Below are 12,514 nucleotides of genomic sequence, written 5' to 3'. Positions count from 1 at the left end.
AATGTAATAGTATTTTAAACTTAGTTTAAATGCTTGAAATCACAGGCACATTTAAACTGTGCATAAGTACACTTTTTTTCCAGAGTGGATGAGTTGAACCAAATAGTAATATATATTTATATATATATATATACCCAACAAGTTCCCAGTATACATGGGAACACCTTTCTATTTAAAAAGTATCACTGGATGCACCACATGAAGTTAGTTGAGAGAATGTCTCATGCAAACAGTGCAGCTTTGAAGAAGCTCAAATATGTTTTGGTTTGTTTAGCATTTTTGGCTTATTGCATAATCTTTGTTACTGGAATTATTTTAATTAGTGCTTAATAATTGTATTATCCTAAATCAAGGAAATTGTAATGTAAAGATAAGTAATTGTGTCCAAACACTTTTCACTTTCACTGTTTATGTTTAAGTCAGAACTGATGATAATTTTTCATTCATAAGACCGAGAATGCATCTTGAATGAACTGAATCTTAAACATGAATCTCCAAGGCAACAAATGCAAAAAATATATATTTAATAATCGTACAGTTTCTTTCATAACGCTGGTACTCTAATGTACAACACCAAGCTATTCACATATTTACAGAGCTTGTCACATACACTCAAACCTGAATATTCGAATAAACAATAGAGTCAAGCAATGTGCTTTATTACATTAAACTTGATCCAGTCTGAAGTCCAGGGGTTTTAAAAAGTCCGGCAGCGAGTCCAGCTGTTCTTTGGGAATGGACTGGCTGAGCTTCTGCATGGCCTGAACGAACAGTGAAGGAGGTGATGATTCTGAGAGCAGCTGGAAGGCCTGCTCTCCTATAAGACCCCTCCACACATCGGCATTACCCTGCAACTGTCTCTTCATCTGGAAGCGAAATGCGGGCATGAATAAAATGAGGTAGCCGAGGCAGACGCGCTTCGTCCGCATGTCAAAGTCACTCTGGCAAATCTGTCCGAGTAAACAGTCCAGGGGGGTGTTCCCTGTCAGGTCTGTTGCGTAAGGACAGGCCCCGTGACCCAGCAGCAGAATCAAGCACTCGGGACGCACCAGATCACACGCGAGATGCAGCGCGGTCTTGCAGCCGTCAGTATGGACGCATCCGTGACGGTTCAGGTAGCTCCGTCTCTCGCAGTCTGTGAAGTCTTTAATGGTGTCCATCATCATTTTCAGGATGTTAACGCGGTTGTAGCGGACGGCTATGGTCAGGTGCGGTGTGGTGGATGCCTGGCAGCAGCAGAAACTTCTGCTGGGCATCTCCAGCGCGCGGGCGGAGAACCTGTTGAGTAAATAGCGCGCGTACTGCTGGTGATCATGTACCAGCGCGTACAGAAACGCCTCCGACGGGGAGAACGCGCACGCCTGTCCGTCCTCTTCCCAATGAAATACCTCCATTGTCCGCATGTCCTCCAGGACCCACACCGGCAACAGGTCCCGTACAGCCTGATAAAATGCAAATGAGGTTTTTTGGCATTGTTTCGGGGATTTATAATCCGCGCGACTCTCGTACATCCCCAGTTCCAAAGGCATTGTGAGTTCCGCCGTTATATTAAACGTTTTATGGGGGCTATTTTAATTTCTCGTGGTGTTCAATGCAGCCACTGCTGATACTGAAACATCTGTCAGAATATAGATGTAACCTAGGAGACCAGGCGGAATAATAAATAATAAGGCGGTACTCTCTTACGATAGAGTCTAAAACCGTTCACCCGCCTTCAAACCCCACTACAAACTCATCCGAGAGTTTATATACTGTATGCTGGGGACTGGGGCAGACCGTATTGGTTTGCGCATATCGCTGCGCTCTTTGCCATTGGATGCTGGCGCACGTCACGAGGGTACAAAGTGCCTCCAACCATTCCTTATTAGTGTAGAACTCATCAACGCGTGTGTGCGTGTGTTTGGGCGATATCGAGTGACCCCCGCGCATTCAGTACATTCAGCACGACTCTTGTTACATAATATCCCACAGGACGAGCCATGCGCTCTTCCACGGGGTGATCTACCCGATCTGTTTACCATGCCAGCCTGAAGAAAAGTTTATTATTATGGTGGTAAACGATTAAGTTGCTTTCCTCGAGAGGTTATATTAATGATATAAACATGCTCGTTTTTTTTCCGTTTTTACTTTTGGAAGAAGTCAAGGGCAAAAGAATGTCAAAGTCAAAATGAATAAAACTGCGATAACAATGTAGAACTCCAGACGCGATGGGAATGTCTGTCAGCCTTATCAAACAAAGTGTGACTGAGATGTGTTTTGAGGAGCATGTGCGCCATCTAGCGGATAAGTGTTATGATAGCTTTTTTGTTTGTTTCTTCAGGGTATATCAGATTATGCACGGCTGGATTTATGCATTGTATGTTCGCATTGCACGTCCAGGGGGGTACACAGTTTCAATGAGGAGAATATAATATAATATATATTTTATTATTATTATTATTATTATTATTATTTCACTCTAATGGGCTAGTAAAACATTTTAAGACAATCATTATCTAAATTAATAAAATGTTAAATATTGGGCAGAAACGTATTTTTTCATAAATCATTATAGACCTTATTCAGAGCATCACAATGACAGGTATGAAAATGTGGCTGTGAGGGATAGACCGTGTTTTAAATGATATCCGCTGTAAAAAGCTATAAGCTCCTAGATCACATAGCCTATAATTTTCCACAGCTCATGTTGTCTGTAGTTTTTTTGTCTACTGAAATTCCTTGGAAAGATATTTTGCAGTGTTTCATCAGCAGAACAATCCAAAAACACATTAAATAATAGTACAAACACTGAAGCCTATCCCTCACAGCCTCGCTTTCATTCCTGTTAAAAAATCAAAGATGGGGACATTAACAGTAAAAAGTGCACCAATAAATTTATTAAGAATATATTTTATAAAAATAGATCTTTTCAGCCTAGAGGGAAATTTTTCTGGAACGTTTGCTTCCCAGAGATTATCGCTTGGTTGCTTCCCTTTCGGTTTTGTATATTTAACAAACATTGAGAGATACATTTGAAAATACGTCATAATATTTATGTTAGTAACTATACTTTATCAAAACTTATGGATATTGATGAAAATTGTTCTTTTTGTTTTTCTTTGTTTTTTCTTTGTTTTGTCTTTCTTTTTGTAAATCTTTGTGTAAACTTTTTTTTACACCTTTTCTTTGAATGTTATCATTCTAAAAAAAATGTGGGAAGATCTATCTATACATTTTCAACAGAAATCTGGTTATAACTGTAAATTAACATCCAAAGATGTTATCATATATTTTGATTCGAAAATTGCTTCTGTTAATTTTATAATGAATCTTATGATTTTATTAGGTCAGTTTCATATTCACAAGAGTAAAATAAATAATTCCAAACCTTGTTTGAAGGGTTTTTTTTGGCTGATTTTCAGTTGTATATTGAGTCTCTCAAATGTATCGATAACAAAAAATGTAGTATTTGCTAATAGCTATAGTGCTATAGTGAATTAATATATGCTGTTTCTTTCTTTTAAGTAGTATACATTACTGGTTTCTAATTTTATCTTAAATTATTATTATTATACACAATAGATAGCCCTTATATTATTATTATTATCTTTTTTTTTTTTTTTTTTAGTTCATTCTGTTTTAATTTTATTTGTATCTTATTCACTTATTGTAAAATCAATATTGTTGATTGCTATCTTTTTGGATGTCATGTTATTGTTGTAATTGTTGTATGTTATGTCTATTGTCTAAATTAAAACATTTTTGAAAAAATAAAATAAAAATCAAAGATGGTGCTGTCCTGAATAATGTCTATTGGTCACCTTCTACCTCTGTGTGGGTTTTGCAAAATTTAACCAATGAAACGTATTAAAAAGATCTTGTGGCTGAACCTTGTATTTCCATTGGATCTTCAAACTGTTGGTCAAACCTCATAACTCCACCCTGCCTCGCTCTATCATGAAGTGCAGCATGAATTTGGACCATCTCTGCGTGTTTGCAATGCAAGGCAGGGACTAAAGAAGTTTCTTTGAATAAGTACATTGTTTTCTTTACTCAAGAAACACTATATATAGAGGCTATTATATTATCTATTTGAGGAGAATTTGTCTTAGTCTAGCCTTAGATTTTTCCTTGAGTCATAGACAATAGGCTACTGTCTTAAAGGTGTAGTAAGCCATTTGTGATGAAACACTGTGGAAAGTGGATAGGACTGAGCAACACAGCACACTTGTAGCCAATCAGCAGTAGGCGTACTCATCAGGGAGGAGGTGCCTGTGTTGCATAGTGTGTTCCTGAATTTGGAGGCGGAGCTAAAGGTAGTGTAATCCTTTTAGGTAGGAGCATGTTTGTTTGGGTGATTCCAAATATCAACAGTGTTTCTCAGAAATCACTTACTGCCCCTTTAAATAGCCTGTGCGAAGCTCTTCATCTTTTATAACAAGAGATTTTGTCCACATGATAGAAAATAATTAGTGCCCACATACAATAATCTTTATAACCTGTTAGTTAATAAAAACATAATGCGATGCTCTTACGGCCTCAGATGCGGCTGTGATGGACAAAACACGTAGGTCATAAAAACCTTAACCCTAACTCCATTTGAGCTTGATTTTTGTTGAATGTTAATAATATAACGTCACATGCACGTGTCTGTCCACATATAAAGCCACAACATCAACTTTGATAACACAATATTTATTAAAAAAAATCAATTTCCTGAAAAGTTGCGGTTTTGAACATAATGAGGTTTCCACCTTTTGTCTATGTCACAATATAAATCTGATTCTGTATGTCAGATGTAATAACATGTTACAACCTGTATAGCCATTTTACTGCAATTTTTTTTTACTGTTTCTCAATTTTAAGATGTTTTAGGTTTGATTATTTAAAATGTCTTTAAATACGTTTAACACAAATTAATCAAATTAATCTGCAGGTCAGGTGTGCTGTATTTAAGTTGTTCATCCCACTAATGTTTAGGATCTCAGTGTGATCTCACCCCAAATTTGCAATAAAAATATTTTGTATACATTTATTTTGACCTGCCACCATAACTGGCCTTAATAATGACAAAGACATGGCAAAGAACAGTATTTTAGCAAGAATAGTATTTAGTACTTCAAGAACAATGAGACAAAGGTTGTGCAGTGTAACTGGCAGCATGCAGATGACTTTATAGTAATTTACATAAAATATAAATAAATGCCATTTATTCCTTCCAAATACTAATCTAATAACTTAATATTTCAATTATTTGTAAATAATACAATATATTTCAGTTTCACCATAAACTATTCATTAGACAGTATACTTGTTCTTTAGGCTATTTAGTCACTATTCAAATAGTTACAATACAAATAGTTTTCCTAGTATCAGTATACACTAGTCTGGAATAGAAACTATACCTGCATTTTTTTTAAAAAAGATTTGACAATTGCATTGACAATTACAGTATAGTCTAACAATTGTGACAGATGGTGTCTCATAAATGTGTACAAGACTTTCTACACACAATGTCTTGAACATTGGGGGTCCGTTTAGGTTCTTAATGTAATGACAATGTGTTTTTGTCCAAAAGACAGAATTAAAGTAATATAAATAAAGATTAAAAATAGACTTGAATGTAAAATAAATATGACTGGATATAAGTAAGCAAAGCAGCATCAAGAATATCAAATATTATCAGTGTCTATCTATGGTGGTTATGGCTCTGCAATTTTTTTATTATTTTTTTGTTACCAGTAACAACAGAAAAGTTATCACTGCTTGGCTTCGGATAGCTAGCGGCAAAGCAATAGTTTACGAGTGAAACTGAAAAATACACTATTGGAAGATTTACTGGTAGCCTAATAAATAGGCCATACAAATGAAAATATAGATACTAGTTAGGTTTAAGGAATAAATGTCAAATGTTTGTTATTGAGGGAGATGAATTTGGATGCATTATTGCATTCAAGGAAGCATGGTTTTCTTTTCACTGAACTAGTCTATAAGTATGGAGTGTGAGCTGATGATGCTTATAGCTGTTTTGCTTTTGATGCACGTGGATGTTTTCTAGACAAACCCTACTTTGACGCTTGGCCTGGAGTATATAAATATATATATTTTTCGTTTATTAAGCAGAAGCTTGCACCATTTCTGACTTGAAGAGGAACTGACATTAGCTAAAGCAGGTCAATCAGAGAGTGAGTGTGAGTGTGTGATAGAGAGAGAGAGAGAGAGAGAGAGAGAGAGAGAGAGAGAGAGAGAGAGAGAGAGAGAGCTAACGCTAGAGCAGCCGCACTGCTAGCACTGCAGCCGAATGTGCTTTTATCAGCTCCCAAAGCCAAACTTCACTTATTATTGCGACTGAGGGAAATATTATGGATTCGATGCACATTTTTAAGCATTCGTAGCGCTATATGGCCAGTTGGGGGAGTTTGCATTAGTGCAGGACGGTGTTATTTGTTTCAGATCAGAGCAGTTGAGCTGAGTTAGCTTAGCTATAGCGAGCAGCCAGCAAACCCAAGTTCCTTCAAGCTCTTTTGCGTTTCGCTGTCAAGATGCCTGCAATGTTAGAGAAGGGCACCACTGAGATATCGGGTAAAAGAAGGGGCAGAAACTCTGTAAATAATCCGGCCAAAAGTTTTACTTCAAATGGGAACAGTAACAATTCATGGGAGGAAGGAAGTTCGGGTTCCTCAAGTGATGACGAGCATGGTAAGTCACGGTGGTAGCCTCGGTCCCTCTTCACAAGTTCATACACTTCTGGTGAATGTAATCAGTCCATCTCATCTGTTCTTTTGTCGCTCTCAAGGTGCGGGCGGGATGCGAGTTGGATTGCAGTATCAGGCAGTCGTTCCGGACTATGATCCTGGTTTGTGACTTTTGAGTGTTGGAAGCTTCTTTGACAGCACAGGGTGGATGGCGTAATAGCCTCAAACACTATTCGTTGTTGGAATAGTTCGTCCGTTTAGTGCCCTTCATCTTCAGCAACAACAATAATTGAATTATATGTCTCGTTGGCAACCTACATTAAAAGTAGTCAGTTATAGTTCATAAAGATGTTAAAACAAAACAAAAGATGAAAGAAAAACTTTTGCTGGTTGATATTTGAAACTTGAGGTGAGGATAATGAGCACCTGATCGGTGTCATACTGAAGAGCGTTCATTAAAAAAAACTTCTAATTCTAATTTCATGGAACTAATTTTTGATACATTTATTTTTTAACCTTTCCCTTTTACCTTTTTGTTAAAAGATTTGGCTTGGATGTATTAAAAGCTTTGTAGGAAAAGGCCTTTGAGTGAAAAATTGCTGTTAGTAGTAAAATTGATTTAGTTTAAACTAAAACAAACTAGATGGATGTGTTCTGGTTTAATACACTAATTTTCCTCTTTTTTTTGTCATCAGAAGTAGCAAAGGCAAGCCAAGAGAGAGAAAATCTGGGAATGCTGGTGTGGTTTCCAAATCCTAGCATTCCAGAGGCCAAATGTGAGTCATTTATGAGGACATTAGTTGGCTGTATAAATAATAAACCAGCATAAACTGTTTTTGTATGCAAATATTGGCATTCTTTCTAATTGTATCATGTTACCCAGTGTTATTCTGATACTTTAGTGTGTCATTTGTTTTGTTGATGAATTGCTTTCTACCCACACAGAATAATACGGAGAGACATTTGTAGTGTGATTCCACAAAAACTGTGAATGCTTACAAAATTGTGGTCCGTTTAGGCCAACATGGGATAATTAGCCGACAGTTGAGTCTGGAGCGGGACTGTTTGTCCAACCAATGGAAGACAAGTGCTGTGTTCAGATAGCCAATAAATATTCAAAGAGGTCGTGTAGTAGTATTACTGTAGTATAATACCAGACATCCCACCCCTTCAAAAACTCATTTCTGTGAGATGCATTACAACAGAATATTGTATTATTCATTCTTAACACAAGTTTGTTCATTCAACAGTATTCATACGGCGAAAGTGACAGTGTAATGTGACGAAATAATAGGAAATCCAAATGCAAGCAATGTCACAAGAGAAGCATTTGAAACCCATGATAATGCCAAGTAAACCGGTAATGTGTCGTGGCTGGCCATTTGTAATCGAAAACGCATCTCAAAACCAGGTGGAAACAGGGCTTCTCTCTCGCTCGCTCAATTTCCAGGATATTGTATATAATTTGTGGGTGTCAAGGACCTGCTATTAATATGCCTGAGACTCACAGACCTTCAGGGAGAGGTGGGATGTCTGTAATACTTTCTAAGTTTAAAAATAGTATGCGAGATAGACATTATTTCTACAGTTTGCATAGAATATTAGTATTATACTATTCCTAAATTCTGTTTGGTGCCTCTAGTGGCACAGAAATTCAACAGTTCATCTTTAAACATCGGCTTAAATCATTCACACAGTAGCGCTGAGGAGGCTATACATTTGAGATATTTTTCATTCAAAGAAATGTATTATATATGTAAAATGTCAAGTGTTTTTAGTTTTATATATTTGATCTGATTTGTTCTGATTCATGTTCTGATGATTGTTTTTGTCCCTTTTTTGTTACAGTGGATGAGTATATTGCAATAGCCAAAGAAAAACATGGGTACAATATGGAGCAGGTAAAATGATTATGTTGACATTTTTGGTTGCACAATCAATAATTTTCAATACCCTTTTGATGTGTCTTATTGTAACTCATAAGATAAGGTAGAATATTCTAATGTTTCTTAAAGCATCAAACATGAGGTGTGTTTTTAATTTAAATGTCGGTGATGATGTGGCTTTCTGTTTTTAACAGGCATTGGGCATGCTGTTTTGGCACAAACACAACATTGAAAAATCTTTGGCAGATCTTCCCAACTTCACCCCTTTTCCAGATGAGTGGACAGTTGAAGACAAGGTGCTGTTTGAACAGGGTTTCAGCTTTCATGGAAAAACGTTCCACCGCATCCAGCAGATGGTGAGTAAGATGGCTGAAACCACTCTCACCATTAAAATAAAACATGTACTTGAGAGAATCAGCAGCTTCACAAATCAAAGTGATAATCAAAACATGAGGCGCCTCAGAAATCCAGATTATTAATGGAATCAAGTCCTAAATTCTAATGCTTAGGCTCAACCACAACTGAATCAGTGTCAGCTTTGATCATGAATAATGATGTGTCAATATGGTATGTCCGATGTTTCCAACGCTGATGTGTTTGATTTGCTAACTTTTTTGTTTGTTTTTTGTACCAGCTTCCAGACAAGTCAATTGCAAGCCTGGTTAGATTCTATTACTCGTGGAAGAAAACGCGCAGCAAAACGAGTGTGATGGACCGCCATGCACGCAAACAGAAGAGAGATCGAGAGGAGAGGTCAGCATGAAGATATTAATAGGATGTTTGCTGTCTCTTTTTGTGTTTGCTTTTTAAGAGTCTTGATCAAAGATTGTGCTGTCATGGAAAGCTAGCATGGTCTATTTTTAGAGAACAACATTGTCATTGTTGAAAGGGAAATGTCATATTTGAAATTTTTATTTATTTATTTTTCATGCAGCGATGATGAAGGAGAAGAAAATGGTCGCAACTCTCCAGGGGATGCTGAAATTGAACCAAATAAAGATGAAAAGAAAGAGGTAATATAAATGGACACAATGCTGCACATTATTGTGCACAGATTTTCAGCAATAACGTCTTAGTTATGCATTAAAATAATTAGATAACGGGTGTAAAACTTCTTCTTTTTTTCTTATTGTGTTTTTGATTATTGTAACTTTTATCAGTGCTGCTACACTTAACCTGGACATCTATCTTATTTTAAAGGGAACAGCTGGACTTGAGAAACAAGAATCAAAACCTGCAGTTGTGCAAAAGGTGCAATTGTAAATATATATTAATCTGTTGAACCTGTTTTGTTAATGTGCAACTCTCATTCTCTGTACATATATAAATCTACATCTATAAACATGTTATAAATCAATCAAAGATTCAAATGGCTCTATGTGTTTCCGCAGCCAGTGAATATCGCAGAGAAGTCTATGCATGTTAAGAAGGAGGTACAGGGGCTTGCTGGGAGGAACCTACATAGAGCGAAGAAGAAACCTCCTAAAGGGATGCATTTAATCTCCGATGATGTGACGGCAATGTCCAGCAGCGGCCCGGCCGCAGTTAGTGTTCTGAGACAGCTGGATATGGAGCTCGTCACCATAAAACGACAGGTTAGAGTTTCATTACTTCTCAGCAACATCGCTTTCATCTCAGTGTTTTATATTTGAGACTTTAGGCTGAGCTGGAAGTAAATCTGACAGACAGTGATGCAGTTTAGAAGTATGTTATCGTTTAAAACTGAGAACTTTGAAAATGATGCAAATAACCCCTATCTTTTGTTACAGATTCAGAGCATTAAACAGCACAATAGTGCCCTCAGAGAAAAGCTAGACACAGGTTTGGATGAGTTCAGGCCATCTGAGGTAACAATATTCACATCTTTAGAATTCTTTTCCACCAAATATATTTCATAGAGGGCCATATTTACCATTTTTATGCATGAATGTTGTTCACGAAAAGTGCTTTGTTTTCCTCAGGCTAATCAGAAATTTAATACCCGCTGGACCACAGAAGAGCAGCTGCTTGCTGTACAAGGTAATTTTGGCCACATTTCTCAAGTGGTTGTTGGGTAAAGAATGGTTATTTAAATGACAAGTTTAAACAGTGAAATTCTGGTCAATCCTCATTTCCCTCTGTCAGCTATAAGGAAGTACGGACGGGATTTCCAAGCCATTTCTGATGTGATCAGCAACAAGTCTGTGGTTCAAGTGAAAAACTTCTTTGTGAATTACCGGCGTCGTTTCAACCTGGACGAGGTCCTGCAGGAGTGGGAAGCCGAGCACGGCGTGGAGGGACGCAAGGGTATAGATGAAGAGAAGATGGAGGTGTCATCTGAAGAGGGGACCACCCCAGGGCCTTCAGAAAACCAGACAGAGGTCAGTAGCTCTTCTACTCTCAATTTCCCATCAGTGCCTCTTAGTTAATGGGCTTTCCCAGCAAAATTCTGCCTTAGATTCCAGTCAGGCTGAAAATTCTTGCTCTAATTGAAGGCTGTTTTTCCTGCATCTGGTTTCGTCTCATTTGAGAATGATCATCAAATTATATTTTTCAGGAACACACAGCAGTGGAAACACAGAACCCCTCAGTTTCCTGAGTTCTCCAACAGCGGTCAGACGAGCTCAGATCAGTTGATGTCGCAGCTGTGCGTTAGAGGCATTAAGGCTTCAACAGCCTCAAGTGAAGCCTCTTCGTAATGGACATTCCTCCCCTCAGCCCTTCCAACTCTCACCCCCCTGCTGAAGCCGGGACTCTATAACAGTTGCTACCGCATGGGAGCACAATCTTCACCAAGCTAGGAACTAGGACCATTGTTATAGTCACTGCCAACAGAAGTATAGTTTCTGTCTGGTGCTCCAGCAGTTCTCCGCAAATGGTAATTGGTCTGTTAAGGGGGAATAAAACACCCATATACCCATCCCAATGTCACTGAACAATGAATTGTGGTCTTGAAAGATCTCTTGTCTGAAGGAGTTTAATCTCACTTGACCATCTCTTTTTCTTGATATATTCATAGGATTTTGATCTGGTCCAAATCCAACATCCCTTTCCAGTTACTTTTTTTATTACTGTAGCATATTATCTAGTTATATGATTTGTTATTTTGAACGTTTTTTTTTATTTAGTTTTTTTAGTTGATGTCTGGTTGGAATTTTAAGCTATTTATTTGCATAAAATTGAATTATTAGAACTGCACTGTATATATAAAATGAAATGCCAGTGTGGTTGAAATTTAAAAAAAATGTAATACCATTTTTATTCTTTTAAAAAAGAAATGAGAATAAAAATCGTTCAAGTGAATTGGTTTAGTATTAGGTCATTATATATATATATATAATGTTTAATCATGGACCCTTGTACATGGTGTATTCGAAATGCATTTTTATCCCGAGGCTGATGGCTGTAAGAACAGACGGCAAAGTGTTGTAATGGAATGGGGAGTTGTTTTTTGTTTGTTTTTTTGCTTAGATTTTTAAAATCTTATTTCAAACTGTGTTTTGCATGCATGCACAGTCTCTTCTTCATGCGAAGGTCAAGCTTTTCACCCTCTAATGGGGGTTTAAACATATATGGATTGCCATGTGTAGTTAAGAATTTAAAAATATGGCAGCACATCTAAATTTCTACTATTCCATGCTTGATGTTTTCAATACGTCCTTAATTATTATGTTGTTTGGAAATCAATGGTAGATGAGTTCATATTGTTTCTTTTGTATGTTTAATTGGAAATGGAATAAGTTATTTAAAAAACATGCGCACTCACTTGTTTCGACCAACTTTTTCCCTTCTAATAACTGTAATGGTACCAAACATGTGTGAACTCCTTTTAAACTTTTGTGTGCAGATAACATGTACATGGTTGGGGTGAAATTCTGTGTGTCTGTGTGTGTGGGTGGGAGCTAATGTGGTCATAAACTGTGGCCCATATATATTAAACCTAAGGGATTTATACAGTCAAATGCATTGAGTGTT

At 37.2% G+C, this 12,514-nt stretch overlaps 2 protein-coding genes across 2 annotated transcripts; one reads left to right on the top strand and one right to left on the bottom strand.

Moving 5' to 3' along the window:
- Positions 1–499: 499 nt before the first annotated feature.
- ankrd9 (ankyrin repeat domain 9) lies at positions 500–1,717 on the bottom strand. Its single transcript, XM_084393235.1, has one exon. It carries the CDS (start codon positions 1,527–1,529, stop codon positions 666–668), a length of 864 nt encoding a protein of 287 aa, XP_084249361.1. The 5' UTR covers positions 1,530–1,717; the 3' UTR covers positions 500–665.
- A 4,281-nt stretch (positions 1,718–5,998) lies between these two features.
- rcor1 (REST corepressor 1) lies at positions 5,999–12,501 on the top strand. Its single transcript, XM_084392960.1, has 13 exons — positions 5,999–6,678; positions 6,776–6,835; positions 7,370–7,450; positions 8,523–8,575; positions 8,755–8,916; positions 9,195–9,313; positions 9,495–9,573; positions 9,761–9,811; positions 9,952–10,155; positions 10,330–10,407; positions 10,522–10,579; positions 10,685–10,920; positions 11,097–12,501. Exons 1-13 carry the CDS (start codon positions 6,522–6,524, stop codon positions 11,136–11,138), a joined length of 1,380 nt encoding a protein of 459 aa, XP_084249086.1. The 5' UTR covers positions 5,999–6,521; the 3' UTR covers positions 11,139–12,501.
- Positions 12,502–12,514: the final 13 nt, after the last annotated feature.

This window comes from Rutilus rutilus (assembly GCF_951802725.1).
Source record: "Rutilus rutilus genome assembly, chromosome: 21".
In the NCBI taxonomy this organism is placed as follows: Eukaryota; Metazoa; Chordata; class Actinopteri; order Cypriniformes; family Leuciscidae; genus Rutilus; species Rutilus rutilus.
The sequence above is the reverse complement of the archived record's forward strand: the minus strand, read 5'-3'. Positions and strand labels throughout refer to the sequence as shown.

What these genes read in the sequence shown, in the direction of transcription:
- ankrd9 (XM_084393235.1), bottom strand. Translation starts at nt 1,529, where the DNA reads ATGCCTTTGGAACTGGGGATGTACGAGAGTCGCGCGGATTATAAATCC.
- rcor1 (XM_084392960.1), top strand. Translation starts at nt 6,522, where the DNA reads ATGCCTGCAATGTTAGAGAAGGGCACCACTGAGATATCGGGTAAAAGA. An exon ending in TCCACCGCATCCAGCAGATG is followed by an intron (nt 8,917 to 9,194) that starts GTGAGTAAGATG and finishes TTTTTGTACCAG; the next exon opens with CTTCCAGACAAGTCAATTGC. An exon ending in ATAAAGATGAAAAGAAAGAG is followed by an intron (nt 9,574 to 9,760) that starts GTAATATAAATG and finishes CTTATTTTAAAG; the next exon opens with GGAACAGCTGGACTTGAGAA.